This window comes from Anomaloglossus baeobatrachus, chromosome 10, assembly GCF_048569485.1.
Source record: "Anomaloglossus baeobatrachus isolate aAnoBae1 chromosome 10, aAnoBae1.hap1, whole genome shotgun sequence".
NCBI lineage: Eukaryota > Metazoa > Chordata > Amphibia > Anura > Aromobatidae > Anomaloglossus > Anomaloglossus baeobatrachus.
The window spans coordinates 37,497,441-37,518,957 of NC_134362.1; the positions used below are offsets into that span (position 1 = coordinate 37,497,441).

The window sequence follows — 21,517 nt, forward strand, 5'->3', positions numbered from 1 at the left end:
CCAGTCCGGTTTTCACTCACAAACTGTTAGTCTTCATCACACCACATGTCCCTTGAGGTCTTCGGCATCTCCAGTGCCCATAATAGGTCTTTCGAGATCAAGACTGAGGAGGCCCCACTTGAATTCTTGACATTTGTCAATCGTGAGATCATGTCACGCTGTCTAGTGGGCACCAAAAACCCAGCGTTGGCCAACAAATACACCACAAAAGTGGCATCTATCACTGCAGAAATGAAGTCCGGTTCATAACTGGAGTACATTTTTAGACATTGGTTAACAGGCAGCCAAAAAAAGGCATCAAATCCATTATGAAGTGCATATCTGTTGGTCAAGAATGGTGTACAAAATACCAGTCATTATTACCCTTCATAATTTTTACAGCTCTGTATCACCTCAAAGTTGGCTTATTTCAGGCACCCTTTATCTACAATTGTCCCGATGTACCAAGAATTTTAACCTAAAATTTCAGTGGCCAAAATTGGGACAGTGAAGATGCGACCCCATAGACTTCCAAAAAGTTCCCAAAATGGCCAATTTTTAGCAGTGTTGCTCTAAACCTTGCCCCTATTTTTTCGTTTTGAGATTGTCGCAACTAAATATAATTTAATACTGTGACCATGCAATTTGATGCATAAAAAAACGTTCTTTTAGATGGCTATAATGAGATTCCATTTAAAGGGGTTGTCCATTACCTGGACAACACATTTTTAAATGAAGTAGTCCCTCTTGTAGAACAAAAATAATTTATACTCACTTCCTGTACTTGTCATTCCAGTGTAGTTGGTGTAGGTTGTCCTGGAGCTCACATAGCATTGGTATGTTATGTGAGCCCTGCAGCCAATCATTGGTTGATGTTGGGCTGCTGCACTCTTATTTCTTGCACCTGTCCAAGGTCTGTCCAAAGGAAGAGTGCAGCAGCTTAATACTGGCCTCTGATTGGCTGCAGGGCTCAGGTAGCAGAAAAATGTCAAATGAGCTCCAGGAGACTTGGCACCGATGTTCCTAGAATGGAGTAATTATTGAGGTGAGTAGATGTTTTTATTTTACAAGAGGGACTACTTCACTTAAAAAAAGGTGTTGTCCAGGTAGTGGACATCCCCTTTAAATATCTAGATTACAGATACAACTTTCCATTCTCTGATTGGCTGCAGGGCTCACATAGTATAACAATGTCAAACAAACTCCAGGAGACATGCCGATGTTGCTAGAACGGTGTCGTTGTGAAGGTGAATAGATGTTTTTATTTTACAAAGGGGACCACTTAACTTAAAAGGGGTTTTCCAGGTAGTGGACCTCCTCTTTAAACATCTAGATTATAGACATAACTGCCAATCTTCTGATTGTTATGCTACGTAAGCCCTGCAGCCAATCAGAGGACTGGAAGTTGTGTCTGTAATCTAGATGTTTAAAGGGGATGTCCACTACCCGGACAACCCCTTTTTTAAGTGAAATGGTTTCCCTTGTAAAATAAAAACATCTACTCACCTCCACAATGACACCATTCTAACAACAATGGTGCCATCTCCTGGGGCTTGTTTGACATTGGCTACAGGGCTCACGTAGCATAACAATGTCAAACAAGCCCAGGAGATGGCACCATTGTTGCTAGAATGGTGTCATTGTGGAGGTGAGTAGATGTTTTTATTTTACAAGGGAAACCATTTCACTTAAAAAAGGGGTTGTCCGGGTAGTGGACATCCCCTTTAAACATCTAGATTACAGACACAACTTCCAGTCCTCTGATTGGCTGCAGGGCTTATGTAGCATAACAATGTAAAAAGAGCCCCAGGAGACTTGGCACCGATGTTCCTAGAATGGTTTCATTGTGGATGTGAGTACATGTTTTTATTTTACAAGAGGGATTACTTCACTTAAAAGGGGTTGTCCAGGTAGTGGACATCCTTTTTAAACATCTAGATTACAGACACAATTTCCAGTCCTCTGAAATGCTACGTGAGCCCTGCAGCCAAACAAGCCCCAGGGGACTTGGCACGGATGTTACTAGAATGGTGTTATTGTGGATGTGAGTAGATGTTTTTATTTTACAAGATAACCACTTTACTTATAAAGGAGTTATCCAGATAGTGGACCTCCTCTTTAAATATCTAGATTACAGACATAACTGTAAATCCTCTGATTGGCTGCTGGGCTCACGACAAGCCCCAGGAGATGGCGCCGATGTTGCTAGAATGGTGTCGTTGTGGAGGTGAGTAGATGTTTTTATTTTACAAGGGAAACCACTTCACTTAAAAAGGGGTTGTCAAGGTAGTGGACATCCCCTTTAAACATCTAGATTACAGACACAACTTCCAGTCCTCTGATTAGCTGCAGGGCTGAAGTAGGATAACAATGTCAAACGAGCCCCAGGAGACTTGGCACCAATGTTCCTAGAATGGTGTCAGTGTGCCGGTGAGTAGATGTTTTTATTTTACAAGTGGCATTGTAAAATGGGTTGTCCGGGTAGCGGACATCCTCTTTAAACATCTAGATTACAGACACAACGTCCACCCCTCCCATGTGACCTGAATTTAGACCATCATAAGGGTTTATGGTGATCAACGTTTTGTCCACATGGGAGGTTTTGGCATAGTGGTAGCAACATGGATGCAAAAATAAAACCTCATTATGGCTGTCAAAAAAAGGAGCAACAGGAACATCAAATTAAGTATAATCCTTATGCCTAAATCTCACCGATGTACGTGCCCTTGGCTCCCTTTGAAGCGACAGCTGGTAAATCTCTTCCTCTGATCGATACTGATCCAGCGAAACCTACAGAAGCAGAGAAAGTGCACGGTCAAAATCAAAAGAGATGAAATATTTTATTTCTAAAGAAAAGTTTATTTAAACATTTCACACCGAGCTCATTAATAAAATCTTCCACCAGTTTCGCGCATTTCCTATTGTTTCTGCCGATAAGTGAAAACGTGAACAAATTCTGTGTCTCAGTCATTGCCAATGAGCTTTTGCCAAGGGAAAATATCAAACAGCAGGCTTAATTTATTAGGTGCCAACAGTTATTAACCAATACATTCAAAATACTAGGTTTTTTTTTCACATTCAGATTTGGGTGGCAACCTCAATCTGTCGCGTCTTAAACTTTATTAATGATCTGTTAATTTAAAGGAAAAGTGTTATTCCGAAAGCTGGAAACGTCATTCCATAGCTGGCATGGATTTCATTTTCTATCTCAAAGGCAACATTTACACATCTGTTTCCATTTTTTTTCTACATCTGTGTAAAACAGACCGTTCGCTTCTTGAGTGTCCTCCATTCTGCCTTCTTTCTGTTCCCGTCTTTTTCTCATCCGAAAAAACTGAAGGAGGCTTTTTTTTCATCCATTGACGCAAATTGTTTGAATTTTTTTTTATCTATTGACTCGTACAATGGATCAGTTAAAAACAGATGAAACACGGATGGAACATTGAAGTAATAATATCTTTAGTGATGGGCAAACCCATGGATATTTGGGTTCGCTGAACCAGCACTGTGAGTGAAATACACTCCTTCTATGCCTTTTGAACTCCAAATTAATTTGATTTGTTTTATGAGTGCTTGGAAAATCAATACAGCATATGCGCTTAGTATGGTTTACTCATTCTCCTTTGTTAGTATACTAGCTGTAGTACCCCGCGTTGCCCAGGATAGTAACTGTCTCTGTATCAGTCCCTGTGTGTTTCTGTGTGTATCTCTGTCTGCGTGTGTTTGAGTGTGACTCTGTTTGTATGTCTCTGTCTGTGTGTCTGTCTCTGTTTCTGTCTGTGTGTGTGTGTGTGTGTGTGTCTCTCTCTCTCTCTCTGTGTGTCTGAGTGTCTCTATGTGTGCCTGTGTCTGTCTCATTGTATGTCTGTCTCTGTGTATGTCTGTCTCTCTGTGTCTCTGTGTCTGTCTCTCTGTCTGTCTCTGTTTGTTTGTCTGTCTCTGTCTTTCTGTATGTCTCTGTCTCTGTATGTGTCTGTGTCTTTCTGTATGTCTGTCTCTGTGTATGTGTGTCTGTCTCTATGTGTGTCTGTTTCTGTGTGTCTGTCTCTGTCTCTGTGTGTGTCTCTGTCTCTGTGTGTCTGTCTCTGTGTGAGTCTCTGTCTCTCTGTGTGTCTGTATCTCTGTGTGTCCCTGTCTCACTGCCAATGTGTGTGTCTGTCTCTCTATCTCCGTGTGTCTCTGTCTCTGTGTCTCTGTCTCTGTGTGTCTGTCTCTGTGTGTCTCTGTCTCTCTGTCTCTCTGTGTGTCTCTGTCTCTCTGTCTCTCTGTGGGTCTCTGTCTCTCTGTGTGTCTATGTCTCTCTGTGTGTCTATGTCGGTCTGTGTGTCTCTGTATCTCGGTGTCTCTGTATCTCGGTGTGTCTGTATCTGGGTGTGTCTGTATCTCGGTGTGTCCCTGTCTCACTGTCTATGTGTGTCTGTCTCTCTGTCTCCATGTGTGTCTGTCTCTGTGTTTGCCTGTCTCTGTCTCTACCGAAATCATATTACCTCACAAATAAGCTTCTTATACTAAGAATTTCCTTCGTTGCTTATAACAACCAATCAGAGCTCCTATTAATGACCTGTAGCTCCCAGCTCCATTGTCTTTAATGTAAGCAGGTTTTTTTGTGAATAACTGTAAAGCGCGGGGTTAAATTTTCCCATCAAAAGATAATCTATGACGTTCACTGAGTTACATGAGGTGTCTGGGCAAAATTTTGTGATTGTAAATGCGACGGTGCAGATTCCTTACGCGGACACACACACACACACACACACACACACATACACACACACACATACACTCAGCTTTATATATTAGATGTGACCAGTTTATATAGGGTCACAGACCAAGGGAAAGTCCCCTCTGAACTATGCACCAATAAGAGCAGTAGGGGCGTGAACAGAAATGTGAAACTTTCCACCCATCAGTGTTAGCTGAACCCTATGACATCATTAGTTATAAGACAAGATGGACACAATGAGAACAACATGGATTCTATTCTTTCACAAGAAGGGACTAAAAAGAAAAACTGGTTTCGGCAGCTGAACGTGACCCCGAGTTCTCCCCCAGAAAATGAACCCGACGCTTCATCTGGGTGACAAACCTGAACAGGACCCGGACCTCCAATAAAAAGTCTGTGTTCGAGGTTCAGCATCGGACACAAGGTGTCCTGTACGGACCCTGAAGTTTACCATTCGGTTCGCTCATCCCTAGTTATGTTCCATTTTTCATCCATTTCCAATGCTTATCCATAGTCTTTAATGGCCGTGTCTGATCCGCAAAACTCATCATAAAAGGACCTCCTCAATCTCACGGATCTCAAAAACAGATCCATTCTTATAGCCGATGAATGCAAAACCGCCGCAAAAGACATCCCAAGAGAAAAAATGAAAGAAAGATGCTTCAGGGAAAATACCGCCATCGTTTTCCTTAAGCATCTTGTGCACCATGTGTACATACCCTAAAGTATTAAATACCATTCTTCAATGGAATCTGTCAGCAGGTTTTTGCTATGTAATCTCAGAGCATAATGTTGTAGGGGTTGAGAGCCTGATTCCATTGATGTCACTTACTGGACGGTGTGTTGCTGTTTCAAAAAAATTAATCTTTTATCAGCAGAAGAACTACAGGACTAGGTGTCTCATGCCTCCTAGACCTCCTGCTGACAACTGATTAGCAACTTTCTGTGTCACGGTTGTCTCTGCCTTATGAGACGTGTGAGAGATCCTGGACATGAGAGTCATTTCCATTCTTGACTCTCAATATTAAACAGGTTTTCCTTTCTTTTGGTGATTATGAGGTTAATGTCAGTTTACTTTCCAGCAGCTTCTAACTCCTGCTAAGGTGTTTTCTGTTTGGACCACTCCCAGTCCCTTTATATACCCTTGTCTACCAGCAAAGGGTGCCAGTTATTCTCTTTGTCATTTGGATGCTGGTCTTGGAGGTGGAAGGAGCTGCTAAAACCCTCTGCTGAAGTTGCTGTGGTGGCTGCAGTCTTGGTGCTGACTGCAGCAGTCTGCTGTTGTGTTCACCCCTCTCTATCTTACTTCCCTGGTGGGTTGTTTTAGTGCAGTGGTGGGGCTAGTGTCCTTTACCTGCCGACTCCCTAGCCAGGGACTATTGTAGGATCTTCTTAGGGCTTCAGGTTTCTGCTCGGTAACAGGTGACGAACCTCTATAAGGATTGGCTAGGAGTGCAGGGTACAGCGGCAGGTAAGTGGAGGAGGTGTCCATCTTCCCTCTCACTAGTGCTAGGGCCCACCGTTGTTAAAGTGTCCCCAGTGTACCCCTTGTTTGTCATGTTGTTGCCTTTGTCATTGGCTTACACCGGACTCTCCCCTAGCCCGCGCCATGACAATCTGCCTATGCACTGTGAGCACAGAAAGTTGCTAATCAGTGGTGTGGGCGGGGTTATGCACAGCTCAGCATTCTGAGCTCTGCTAGGTCTGCAGCAGAGAAAAATGTGATTGTATCAAAACCACAGGAATGAACACCAGCAAGTGACACACCACTGGAATCAGGGTCTCAGTCCCCACATCATGCTGCTCTCAGATTACACAGCAAATGCAGATTACATTGTAAAATATGCCTCTCTGTTTTTGTAACTCTAGAAAGCCTTCTTGTGCTCCCTGCATAAAAAGACTACAATGAAGTTTACTTTCCCATCTTGTCATTTCACGGCAAGCATATTCTTATCAGCAGGCTTGATGTGAAATGAAATTGCAGGGTATATAAACAGCATTTAATTACCCAATTACAATATTTCAAGAACTATCAATGTCTGACACATGAAAGATATAAATAAGATGAGCAGAGAGATACAAGGCAGATATGCCGCATGATCCTCCTGATAGTGTATTAGCAGCACGATCTGTGGCCATCGGAAGTTGTAAAACATTATTTAAGGACTTACTGGCCAACTCTCCCAAAAGATCCAGTAAGCTCCCAAAAATGGAGAGACCTCTTGGACTCCTAGAGGTGTTGGCAATCTCTTGGGCGCCTGTCACGTTAGGTGCGGGGAAGTACCAAGCACACGGCGAAAGGGCAAAGAAACCCGGTGTCTACGGAAAGGGAAGATTGTGACCCCTGACCAAACCTACTGCTGGCCCCCGGGGGGTCCGTCACCACCCTAGATAGGTTCCTCACCTATGCGCCAAGCCGGATACCTGACCCTAGAACTCCCAACTGCTGGTCCCTGGGGTCCGTCACCACCCTAGATAGGTTCCTCACCTATGCGCGGAGCCGGATACCTGACCCTAGGAATCCCTAGTGCTGGGCTCTAAATACAATATGATATGATACCATAATTTCCCACGGGATCAATAAAGTGTATCGTATCCTATTTAGAGCCCAGCACTAGGGATTCCTAGGGTCAGGTATACGGCTCGGCACATAGGTGGTGGTGGCGAAGGACCCCAGGGACCAGCAGTTGGGATTTCTAGGGTATGCTTGGTGCATAGATGAGGAACCGATCTAGGGTGGTGAAGAACCCCAGGGACCAGCAGTAGATTTGGTCAGGGGTCACCATCTTCCCTTTCCGTAGACACAAGGTTTTTTGCCCTTTTGCCGTGTGCTTGGTACTTCCCTGCACCTAACGTCACAGGCGCCCAAGAGATTGCCAACATCTCTAGGAGTCCAAGAGGTCTCTCCATTTTTGGGAGCTTACTGGATTTTTTAGGAGAATTGGCCAGTGAACAGGTTGGATGAGCTCTTCGTCAACCCCACTATAGAAGACGCAAGGAGGACACACACAGGAAAGGCATGAACTACTTATCTACACATGACACAGGTAGAAGTTCAGCAACAATACCACAGAGGACTACAAGCCACCTGCTTGTAACCAAGGCTTGAATGAACTGAAAATATCACCAGCACCAGTCCAAGGAAGGAAGGGGTGTTTAAGCACCAAGATAGTTGTAATACTATTGTATGTACTGAGGATTTTGATTGCGTTAGGGCAATGACAACCAGAGACGAGTTCTTGGTGCAAAAGACGTGTTATAATATGTGACCGCAATATGTAAACAGAACAAAATATACACAGTAATATGTAACCGCAATATGCACACAGAACAGTATATACACAGTGGAACATAAACACAGTAAATACCTGCTGGGTTCAGAGCAAAGGGGAATTCCCGGGACCGCACACCGGACTCCCCCAGGGAGACCACCAGGAGCGAACCCCTATACAGGGGCTGTCCGGCAATCACCCCAGAAGGCCTAAATGCGCAGCAGCCGGGACACAAAAAGGGCAACAGATATAGTCCAAAAAATGTCCGTACGTGATGTGAGTCCTAGGGTGGATATGAACGGAAGGGACCGGGCAGAAGTGCCGACCAGAGACGGTAGACAGAGTCCGAGCACAGTTGGATGAGAGGTGAAGTCCAGAGCTGGTGTCAGGTGTTTCAACTGGATCCAAACAGCAATCAGGTGATGAGAGCAGCAGGGCAGGAGTACACAGGAAGCAGTATACTCAGGCAACTAGACTAAGCTTAGGGGCGGCTTTTAAACAGATGGACAGGAAGTAGGGCAACAGAACAGAAAACTCCATGTTAACAAAGGGCAAGATCCTTCAAAAGAAAACTGGAAATCCCGGAACTCTGACAATAATACTGATGATCAGCATCTGGGTGGAAGTCGAGTTTGTGCTTGGTCCAAAGGGGAGAGAGATTAATATAGCAGGAAAGCTACCTATACCTGCTTGCAACCAAGGCTTCAATGAATTGAAAATATCACCAGCACCAGCCCAAGGAAGGAAGGGGTATTTAAACACCAAGATAATGCTGATGATCAGCAGCTGGGTGGAAAGCAGGCTCCTCCTGGGTCCAAAGGGGAGAGAGATTAATCTAACAGGAAAGCTACCTATACCTGCTTGCAACCAAGGCTTCAATGAACTGAAAATATCACTAGCACCACTCCAAGGAAGGAAGGGGTATTTAAACACCAAGATAATGCTGATGATCAGCAGCTGGGTGGAAAGCAGGCTCCTCTGGGTCCAAAAGGGGGAGAGATGAATCCAGCAGGAAAGTTACCTATACCAATAAATACTGACAGCAGAAACAGTCAGGGAGCATTCTGCGCAGCCAAACGCTATGACCTTCTATGGCCAGAAACCACATGACTGTCTGTCACCCGTGACATACCTGTGATAGCGCCTCAAAAAAACTCTGAAAACCTCCCAGAAACAACAAACCGTTCTATTGTAGGACGTTTCCTGTGCCTAATCCTCCATCATTACACATAGCCCTCTTGTGGGGGCTTGAAAGTGCTTGAGGTCAAAACTTGATGTGGTCATCGGTGAAAATGTTCTCAAGTCAAAGCCTTCTCCACTATTCTCCGAGACAGCCAACTTGAAAAGTTATCAAGTACGATTAAGAGGGTTGTTGGGTTTAAACACCCTTTTATTTTGTCTTACTAGGGCATGTTAAGACTAATCTCTTCCTCTTTCCATTACTAGAGGCTTTTAAGGACCATAGGTGTCCCCAGAAATCAATCCACGCCACAGAGAAAACATGCACTTATAGAGAAAGCGAATATGTAAACTATGGAAGCCTGATCGGTAACAACTAATCTCCATCCGCCGGGTGCCTGCAATCAGCTTCTCATAGGGAAACCATTTGTTGAGAAAAGGATCATAATAGCACGTGGCCCATAGATCTACGATCTACAGTATTTTTTTAAAAAAAGTTAGTACACCCCTCACATTTTTTGTAAATACTTTATTATATCTTTTCATGGGAGAACACTGAAGATCTAACCCTGTCATACAATGGTCAGTGTCAGTGTGCAGCTTGTATAACAGTCTAAATTTGGTGTCCTCTAAATAACTCAATACACGACCATGAATGGAATGTCTAAACCTCTGTCAACAAAAGTGAGTACACCCCTATGTGAAAATGGCCAGATTGTGCCCAAGGAGTCAATAATTTATTTTCAAGCACTGTCTCAACTCTCTTGGGTACGGAGGCGGAGGTCACTAGAGCTTCAAAGGAGCCGCTGGATCCTCTTCCATCCTCCATGACGACATCATGGAGCTGGTGGATGTTAGAGACCTTGCACACCACCACCTTCCATTTGAGGAGGCCCCACAGAATCTCAAAAGCATTTAGGTCTGAAGACGCTTGGCCAGTCCAGCACCTTTGCCCTCAATTTCTTTAGTAAGGCAGTTGTCATCTTGGAGGTGTGTTTGGGGTCATTATCATGTTAGAAGTCTGCCCTGCAGCCCAGTTTCCGAAGGGAGGCAATCATGCTCTGCTTCAGTATATCACAGTACATGTTGATACTCATAGTTCCCTCAATGAACTGCAGCTCCCCACAGCCGGCAGCACTCATTCAGCCCCAAACCATGACACATCCACCACCATGCTTGACTGTAGACAGGACACACTTGTCTGTGCTCCTCACCTGGTTGTCTCCACACACACTTGACACTATCTGAACCAAAAAAGTTTATCTTGGTCTCACCAGACCACAGGACACTGTGCCAGTAATCCATGTCCTTAGTCTGATTGTCTCAGCAAACTATTTGCAGGCTTTATTGTGCGTCATCTTTAGAAGATCCTTCCTTCTGGGAAAACAGCCATGAAGACTGACGTAATGCAGTGTGTGGTGTATGGTCTGACCACTGACAGACAGACCCCCCCACCCCTGTAACCTCTGCAGTGTGTGGTGTATGGTCTGAGCACTGACAGGCAGACTCCCCACCCCTGTAACCTCTAAAGTGTGCGGTATATGGTCTGTGCACTGACAGGTGGACCCCCACCCCTGTAATCTCTGTAGCAATGCTGGCAGAACTCATACGTCTATTGTGAAAAGACGACCTCTGGATATGACGCTGAGGACGTGCACTCAACGTCTTTGGTCGACCATGGTGAGGCCTGTTCTGAGTGGATCCTGTCTTGTTATACCCCTGTATGGTCTTGGCCACCGTGCTGCAGCTCAGTGTCAGGGTGGTGACAATCTTCTTATACCCTAGGCCATCTTTGTGTAGAGCAACAATTTGTTTTTTTTGAGATCCTCATAGAAATTTTTGCCATTAGGAGCCATGTTGAACTTCTAGTGACCAGTATAAGAGAATGTGTGAGATAACACCAGATGTAACACCTCTGCCCCCCCATTCACACCTGAGACCTTGTAACACTAATGAGTCACATGACACCGGGGAGGGAAAATGGTGAATTGGGTACATATTAGCCATTTGCACTTCGAGGTGTACTCACTTTTGTTGCCAGCGATACAGACATTAATGGTTGTGTGTTGAGTTATTTAGAGGACACCAGATTTACACTGTTATACAAGCTGCGCACTGACACTGTACAATGTATCACAGGGTGATAGGAAAAGATAGAAAAAAATAGTTACAAAAATGTGAGGGGTGTACTCATTTTTTTATATACTGTATAGATATATCTGCAGCAATGGTAGGGATGATAATGTTTCCACAGACATGGAGGACTCCTGGTATGCAGATGTGGTGGTGAAATGTACGGGAAGAATCCAGGAAAGTGTGCAAATGTCAGGAGTGAAAATTACCGACGGTAAGCCACTAGCATATTAAGGGAATCTGTCACCACCTTCATGGAGTTCTCAGTGAGGGCGGCATATGGTAGTGACAGACGCATCGATTTCAGCGTTCTGTCTGTTATATGTCTGTGCTGCAGTTTTTGGAGAGCTCCAGAATACAGATCTGCAAGGACATGATGTAGTTCTGCACAACCACCTTCCTACAACTCTGCCACGTACATAACGCCTAACACCAATCTGAACGAAAACTCTTTATTAAAAAGTGCCGTCTTTCTTAATAAACAATTAGTCATTCATGCACATTTCACTAACCATCAGGGGTGGACATATCGCCAGTGCAGCCGCACGGGGCCCGGAGGTGGAGGGGTACCTACCATCACTGGCAACTCCTTGGATTCATATTTAGAGGCGCAGGGAACCTGCTATTAAACCAGGGATGGAACCAGGATGGGGCATATTATACCAGGGATGGACCCAGGGTGGGGCACATTATAACATTCATGAACCCAGGATAGGGCACATTAACATTATACTAGGGATAGGCCAAGGATGGGGCATAATATACCAGGGATGGACTGAAGATGGGGCACAATATACCAGGGATGGACTCAGGATGGGGCACATTATACCATTCATGAACCCAGGATGGGGCACATTATACTAGGGATGGACCCAGGATAGGCACATTATACCAGGGATGGACTCAGGATGGGGCACATTATACCATTCATAAACCCAGGATGGGGCACATTATACTAGGTATAGGCCCAGGATGGGGCACAATATACCAGGGATGGACTGAAGATGGGGCACAATATACCAGGGATGGACTCAGGATGGGGCACATTATACCATTCATGAACCCAGGATGGGGCACATTATACTAGTGTTGGACCCAGGATGGGGCACAATATACCAGGGATGGACTCAGGATGGGGCACATTATACCATTCATAAACCCAGGATGGGGCACATTATACTTTGGATAGACCCAGGATGGGGCACAATATACCAGGGATGGACTGAGGATGGGGCACAATATACCAGGGATGGACTCGGGATGGGGCACATTATACTAGTGAAGGACCCAGGATGGGGCACAATATACCAGGGTCCCAGGACTCCGGCGGAGGGGGGGGGTCTTTAGTTCAATAAAGATGGAGTCACTAATTGCGTGGTGTGTTATTTCTAATAAAAATATTTTTCTCTGTCTTGTGTTTTTTTTTATCTCTACTAGAAATTCATGGTGGCCATGTCTAATAATGGTGTGACATCATGAATTTCGAGATTAGGTCCAGCTGATAATATACAGCTAGCCCTAACCCCTTATTACCCAGTGAGCCACCCAGCACCAGGGCCGCTAGAAGAGTTGGTAACAGTGCCAGAAGATGGCACTTCTATGAACTCGACATTTTCTGGGGCAGCTGCGGACTGCAATTCACAGCAAGGGGGACCCAGAAAGCTTGGGCCAACCTGCGCTGAGGATTCCCATCCCCAGCTGCCTAGTTGTACCCAGCTGGACCCAAAAATTGGGCAAAGCCCCTGTCATTTTTTTTTTTTTTTTAAATTAATTCATGAAATTATGAAATAATTAAGAAAAAAAGGGCTTCCCTATATTTTTGTTTCCCAGCCGGGTACAAATCGGCAGCTGAGGGTTGGGGGCAGCCTGTACCTGACTGGTGTACCTGGCTGTCAAACAAAAATATGGCGAAGCCCACGTCAATTTTTTTTTTTTTTTTTAATTATTAAAAAATAAAAGAAAAAAACCCCAAACATATAACCCTAACCCAAGGGTTAGGGGTAGAAAAAAATGCGTAGGCTCCCGCAGCATTTTCTATTGCTAGCTAAGGATAACCCAAGCAGCTACTGGCTGCTAACCCCCAATGCTTGGTGTTATCTTCACTGGCAATGGAAAATCCAGGGAAGCCCTTTTTTTAATTTGTTTTCCAAAAAACTAAAAAAAAACAAATGACGTGGGCTTCGCCATATTTTTGTATGCTAGTCTAGTACAGCAGGCAGGTATGGGCTGCCCCCAACTCCCAGCTGCCTATTTGTACCCAGGGGGAACCAAAAATATAGGGAAGACCTTTTTTTAATTATTTCATGAATTTCATGAAATAATTGAAAAAAATGACGTGGGCTTTGCCCAATTTATGTGTCCAGCCAGGTACAACTAGGCAGCTGGGGATTGGAATATCTGCAGTGCAGGGTGGCCCAAGCTTTCTGGGTTTGCCCCCCACTGAGAATTGCAGTCCACAGCCGCCCCAGAAAATGGCGCTTTCATAGAAGCGCCATCTTCTGGCGCTGTATCCAACTCTTTCAGCAGTCTTGATGCCGGGTGGCACGCTGGATAATAGGGGGTTAATACCAGCTTTGATTTACCAGCTGGTATTAAGCCTGAGATTATTAATGTCAGGCCAAGTTTGATCCGGCCATTAAGAATCTCCAATAAAGGATTAAAAAAAAAAGACACCACACAGAGAAAAAATACTTTATAATAAATAAATACACAGACACACTTAGGGACTGCACCTTTATTACTTTTTCCCACCCCTCCACGATCCTGGCTTTCTGTCTTCTTTCTTCTGTCTTCTTCAACCCATGCAGCTCTGCTGCATCAGAAAACATGGGGGAGGAAGAACGCTGCTGCTGCCGTGATGTGTAATCACTCAATGAGTGAGCACAGACTGCGGATTGGTAGGCGGTGACGTCACCGCTACCACTGTTGCCATAGTAACCGAACGAGCGAGTTACTATAGCAACGGTGATCTCCGATCAGCTGATTCCCGGCGCCGCTATTCAGCGGCTCCTGCGTGAGCCGCTGAATAGCAGCGCTGGTAAATAGGGAGTTAACTCCTGTGGCTCCTGCAGGAGCCGGTGCATAGCGGGCCCAGTAATCAGGTGATCGGAGATCACCGATGCTATAGTAACTCGCTTGGTAGGTTACTATGGCAGCGGTGATGTCACGTCTCCTAGTACCTACACTACCTAAGACACACAGTAAATCTGTCCCTAGCTCAGCAGCACCTCCCCCTACAATAGCTAACTGTGGATGACACTGCCGAGCACAGCGCCGTCAGGTGTCATATAGAGCTGATGACGCTGTGTGGCCAGCCAATCACTGTAATGCCACAACCAACATGGCTGTGGCATTACAGTGTGTGACAGGCAATCCCTGCATGTGGGCTGACTCTCTAAAGAGCGCCAACATGTAGGGACGCGGAGCCGAGCATGTGCCCGAGCATCTCGCCGTTACTCGGAGCTCGCCGAGTATCCCGAGCACTGAGATGCTCTGGCGAGCACCAAGTAGCGGGGAGCATGCTCACTCATCCCTAAATGCAACAGAAAATAATTACAAAAATACCAGATTTTACTTTTTTCAGAACAAATTTTTTGCATCTCTTTAATAACTTACCGTCAACAAGTTGAGAAGATCAGAATTTGCTTTCATCGGTGGTTCCCGTCTCTGGGCTTCCGTTAGTTCGTGAACCACTTTATACACCTGCCGCATTTTGGAGACATTGATTGCGCCTCTCGCCTTGTCCGTCCAGTCAGACAGTGCTACGTGCAAAGCCATTAGGTCTTTTAAGTGGACACCGAGGGCAGGAAATCGAAATCCTTCGCAAAATGCAAACCTGCGCCTGTATCGCGAGTAGTTGTCTGAAGAGGTAAGAAGCTCCAAGAGAGAATCGTAGACCTTGTATTGAAACAAAAAGGTGAGAGAATTTAGTAATGAGGAAGTGTAAAGTTACATTTAGACAAAAAGACTGATGGCACTCCCAAAATGCAGTCTGGACAGGTGCAAATCTGAACATGCATATAATAACAAAAAAAGACAGTTGCACTCTGAAATGCTAAAACATGCAAACAATGAATATGCATTGCTACTTAAGGAAATGTACAAAAAATATAGGTATTTAGCATACAAAAATGGCCATTTCTATATCTGCCCAGTAGCCACGTCAAGGCATATTTTGTATACTGTGCACCCTTCCCCCATTAGTCCATTAGCCACAGGTGTTTTTATTCTCTACATCAACAATGAAAATTGTCCCAAATTCAAGACAATAACAAGCGATTCATGCTAAAAAGTATAAACTTTATTATTAAATTTAAAAGAAATTTTTTAGTGAATTAAAAATATAAAAAACAGAGAATTGCTCCTGAGAGTGACCTGAAAAATACCCAGAGTATAGAAAATATGCAAAGAACTACAGGAAAGGTAACATAGTCAACAATAATAAAATGGATAATGTGCAATGAAAATCCTATAACATATAGTATATGATAAAATATCAATACATATAAAGATTACATAGAAATTATATTATGATCATTGCACAAACCCAATTGATCTGCCATCCATCTATTGCTGAGAATTGCACATGCCCTGGTAAATGTAAACATTATACTCGTGCTGCTATTGAACCATGAACTATACAGCCACAGAGAACTAAATGCAACAGATTAGCTGCCAGAGACGATGTAAAGTGCAAAGAAACTACCAATTTACATAAAAGTAAAACTCTCCTGTAGGACAAACAACCCAAGGTTATATATTTACCTAAATAGGTAACCATAGAAAGCCTGGGTCTGGGTGAACAGGTCCCTCCACCCCAACGCCGTTTCGCCCTTGCTTCTTCCGGGGGCGCCGGAGAGTTTTACTTTTATGTAAATTGGTAGTTTCTTGCACTTTACATCTTCTCTGGCAGCTAATTTGTTGCATTTAGTTCTCTGTGGCTGTATAGTTCATGGTTCAATAGCAGCACGAGTATAATGTTTACATTTACCAGGGCATGTGCAATTCTCAGCAATAGATGGATGGCAGATCAATTGGGTTTGTGCAATGATCATAATATAATTTCTATGTAATCTTTATATGTATTGATATTTTATCATATACTATATGTTATAGGATTTTCATTGCACATTATCCATTTTATTATTGTTGACTATGTTACCTTTCCTGTAGTTCTTTGCATATTTTCTATAATCTGGGTATTTTTCAGGTCACTCTCAGGAGCAATTCTCTGTTTTTTATATTTTTAATTCACAAAAAAAATTATTTTAAATTTAATAATAAAGTATATACTTTTTAGCATGAATCGCTTGTTATTGTCTTGAATTTGGGACAATTTTCATTGTTGATGTAGAATTTTCTGAGTGTCATGCACACATTTGAGGTTTTCTATGGTTGATTAAGTTTTTATTCTCTAGTAGCAGGTTCCTACTCGCCCATACACATGGAGGTTTGTAACCCAGAGAGAGGCTTCAGTTCAGTGTAGGTTCCCAATATACGAAATATGCCTTGATGTGGCTACTGGGCAGACAGAGAAATGGCCAATTTTGTATGCTAAATATCTACATTTTTCATAGATTTCCTTAAGCAGTAATGCATATCTATATTCTTGCATTCATAGTATGCATGTTTTATCATTTCAGAGTCCAACTGTCTTTTGTGGTTAAGGATCTTTTATCAGATTTCATAATACAAGCTGTATACATTACTAAATAAATCTTAAACCTGATGGGACTGGTATACTTAATACTTACTTTGAAAATTAATCTTAGAATGGCTGTATTAGCCTCCTATTTTGATGAGTCCAAATGTACAATGAAATAGCTCATGAGTCCAATTTCTTAGGTCCCGTTCCAGTCAGCCTGATTGGCAGCTGCAGCTTTTCATGAGCAGGATGAGATCTCAGCAGCGAAGAAGAACACTGAGGAGCTGCCAATCAGGCTTGGTGGACAGAAAGTGAGTTAAACCTTCATAAAGGATTATGCAGCCATTCTGAGATGGAATTCCAAAGTAAATGCAACAGCCTCATCAGGTCTAAGAGATTTATATAGCCATGTATGCTCCAATCATAATTTCTCATCCAAATGTATGTTAAAAAATGTAAACAATTAAATATATGTTATATATTTATATATATATATATATATATATATATATATATATATATATATATATCTATATATATGTCTATATATCTATATATATATATATATATATATATATATATATATATATATATATATATATATATAAAAACTACAAAGGCAAATGTGCAGAGTTTATTAAAGTAGAAACATAAAATGTAAATAAAATATATTCCTAAAATTTATATTTAATAATATTAACATTAGGTTGGCTATTATTCCTTTGTAATATATTGCAATCATGGGAATCCAATGAGATTTTAATGGTGAATATTGACTATAGAATTTTTTTCCCTATACATTTTATAGGTTAGAAAACAAATCATCTTTATTCTAATGGTTGCGCCATCCATTGTGATGGTCTAGTTCATCCAAAAGATGTTCAATCGGATTCCGATCATGTGACTGACAGGGTCAGTGAACAGCTCACACTCAGTTACTGTCTCTCCACTTTGTAGGCAGTTAAGATCAATGCTGTAGGTCATTATCCACGTAATTAATTCCCAATGATTTGGCAGGGATAAGGCAGTAGAGTCGCGTCTGCAATGTCCTTGAACAATGTTGCACCCAACTGCAATAGTTGAGTTTTAAAGGGGCGGATTAAAAAGGAAAAATGCAGCAAATGTTGTGAGTCGTCTACGTGGCATCTGACGTTGACCTCATCTTGGTCAGTCTTTTGATTGAATGAACGCATTTTGACCATGAACCCAAAAACGGAATGAATATGAAAGGATCTTTAGGGTGACCAAAGTTTTTAGATTGCTGTGTAAATCGGTAAAAGACAAGTTCAAACTTCTTGGAAGCAAATGAATATTCCATTAATGAGGAAATCAGTTTTGAATTTTTCAAGTAAATGGAAAATATGATAAAAAATTGAGAGTCCTCACTAGTAGAGATGAGCAAACCCGAGGTTTGGTATTCGGTGTTTGTACCAAACACAGACTGTACAAAGCTGGTAAAGCTGAGAGCTGAAGTGGACTCCCTGAACCACAGGGAGGACAAGGGATTAGCCTTTAGTGCTAGGGGCTTGACGAAGCGTCCACCACGAGGCAGACGCCAGGTGCCATTCCCAGGGTAGTGACTTGGACTGTGGCAGCTGACCCCCCAGGGCAAGGATGGACACAGATGCAAACAAGCAGGGTCTCTAGTGTAGACAGGAGCCACTATTATGGCTGAAGCAGTTAGCACGGCCAGGACAGACAGGTACAGTCACTAGTATAGACAGGAACCATTGGGATGGCTGAGGCAGGTAGCACAGCCAGGACGGATAGGTACAGTCACTAGCATAAACAGGAACCACTGGGATGGCTGAGGCAGGTAGCATGGCCAGGACAGAGAGATACAATCACTAATATAGACAGGGACCACGGGGACGGCTGAGACAGGTAGCACAGCCAGGACGGATAGGTACAGTCACTAGCATAGACAGGAACCACTGGGATGCCTGAGGCAGGTAGCACGGCCAGGACAGAGAGGTACAATCACTAATATAGACAGGGACCACGGGGACGGCTGAGACAGGTAGCACGGCCAGGATGGACAGGTACAGTCACTAGTATAGACAGGAACCACTGGGACGCCTGAGGGAGGTAACACGGCCAGGACAGACAGATACAGTCACTAATATAGACAGGAACCACTGGGACGCCTGAGGGAGGTAACACAGCCAGGACAGACAGGTACAGTCACTAATATAGACAGGAACCACTTGGACGGCTGAGGCAGATAGCACAGCCAGGACGGATAGGTACAGTCACTAGTATAGACAGGAACCATCGGGACGGCTGAGGCAGGTAGCATGGCCAGGATTGACAGGTACAGTCACTAGTCTAGACAGGGACTACCGGGACAGCTGAGGAAGGTAGCACGGCCAGGATAGACAGGCACAAGGTATCTACAGGGCAGGGCGGACAGGAACAACATACTACCAAGGCAGGAAAGCAGAAATGCACACTGGATAGGGAACAGACAGTGGATAAGGGAACCTGACAACTAGCTGGCTAGGGAACAAACCACTAACTAATAGCATTGCTCAGGCACTTCCCCTAGTGGTAGAGTGCCTTAAGTACCCAGGAAATGATGCTCTGGCCCTTTAACAGAAGGGTAGCATTGCACATGCACACCCTAGGAGCACTCCTGAAGGACCTGTGCAGTATGCATAGCCCCAGGAGGGGGAAGCAGAAGACATCCACGTGGAGGACCGCAGGGAAGCCAGGCAGTGTGGTGGGGCTCGGCCATGGAGGTGAGTGAGTCAGCGTTCATGCATGGGGGAGAGCAAGCAATGCAGGGACACTGGCACTACATTTGGAATCGGAGCTCGGGTTCTTTACGCATGCAAACCACTCATGCAAGCATCGCTGTGCTTGGGTACACTGCCCAATTAGTGACCTCCGTTGGGGTTCAGGTCAAGTCTGTGTCCAGAACCTAACTTTATCTAAAGTCCGGCTGAACCACCGAACTTCCATGGGTTTATTCATCCCTACTCACTAGTAGATACTTCTTAATGGCTAACTGAAAAGATTGTAGAAAACTTCCTTCGAGACTTCTCTTCAAGTCTTCATCAGGTATAATGTAGACCTGAGCAGTCTCAAGCACTTGCTACTTCTTACCATCCTTTCAGTCAGCCATTAAAAAGTATCAACTAGTGAGGATTCTCAATTTTGATTATTTTGCTATCTACTGCCTAACATGGTCAGGAGATATAGATTTTTTTTCTGTTTGTAAACGAGGATACAAGTTGACCGACTCTTGGCAAGAGCATCAATCCTCCATATAATTCCCCACCTAACATCACTCCATGGGCTTGATTGATGTCTTTTTCATGCCTCTATGTCTCTATGTCACTGTTGGTAGGAGGGCTGAAGAGTCATCAATCAAACACAAGGTTTGGCGCTAGGGAATAATTGGGAGGATCGTGGCACTAACCGGGAATCTTCCCACCCTATGTGAGCTTGGAGCTTCATTTCCATGAAACCTAAAGGCCCTGTTACACGCTACGATTTATCTGACGATCTCACTAGCAATGTGACACGCCCAGATCATAGTTACGATTTACCGAGATCGCACATAAGTCGTTTATTAGCAGTCACACGTAACGATCTCACAAACGACGCAACATCGTTCAGCGATATATTGTTTGACCAAGGCGGTCGTGTGGATGTTATTCGTCGTTGGCAGGGTGTCAAACGTACCAATATGTCTGCTGCGTTCCAAACGAACAATATTTTGAAACTGAACGACGTGTCAACAATCAACGATTTTCAACCTATTTGTGATCGTTCGGAGTCACACGCAACGACGTCGCTAACGATGTCGAATGTGTGTCACGGAATCCGTGACCCCGATGACATATCATCAGATAAATCGTAGCGTGTAACGCTGCCTTAAAAGTTGATTTTCTCAGTAATGGAATAACCTTTTTGTGGTTAGGACAGTAGGTTCGAACTTGTCTATTAGACCCTAACCAGCAATCTAGTTAGTTCAATAACCATAAAGCTCCGGACAGCTTACTTACACAATATTATATTGAAAGAAGATGCGACCTATGCAACATATTTCCATTGACACTCATCGACACTTAGACAGACCATGCCGGAAGGAAGGTCAGAGTCCAAAGTTTCATGTTTTGGACTCCTTTTGTCCAACTGAAGTCAATGGTTCCTTTGGGTGCATATTTGCATCCCACTTTTCAGGATTTTAGATGGTGTCATGAACCAGGGCACACCAACCTTGAAGAGATCAAGCCACTCTTGACGAGATGGTGCTCAAGTGGGGTCCTTCTCCTTATGCATATTTATGGTAAGAATTTGGCACTCAATTAAAGATGCAAACTTTAATGTTTACTATGAAGTGCACAACAATTCATAAATTTTCGATCAAGGTTCGGACCCTCATCAGATAAACGGATTGCAGAGAGATTCGGTGAATAGCGTGAAGATGGTAGGAGGAAGGCGTATAGTGGTAAACCCGCTATGTAGATGGCACCAGTGCTATGTATCATCCTAGAACCTAGATATCAGACCCTGGTCTTCATTCGTCCAATAGTAACCATGTGTACTACCAGACATTATTACCTTCTTGCTGATAGA

The 21,517-nt window shown here is 43.7% G+C and overlaps 1 protein-coding gene across 2 annotated transcripts in view; it reads right to left on the minus strand.

Annotated features, from left to right (window-relative positions):
* RASGRP2 (RAS guanyl releasing protein 2) overlaps positions 1-21,517 on the minus strand; it is a 195,631-nt gene that overhangs the window by 31,663 nt on the left and 142,451 nt on the right. For both annotated transcript variants that reach the window (XM_075326074.1, XM_075326073.1), the window contains 2 exons: positions 14,902-15,183; positions 2,692-2,769 (listed from right to left, as the gene is read on the minus strand). In XM_075326074.1, the coding sequence (XP_075182189.1) occupies positions 2,692-2,769; positions 14,902-15,183 (360 nt within the window). The remainder of the gene's footprint in view (positions 1-2,691; positions 2,770-14,901; positions 15,184-21,517) is intronic.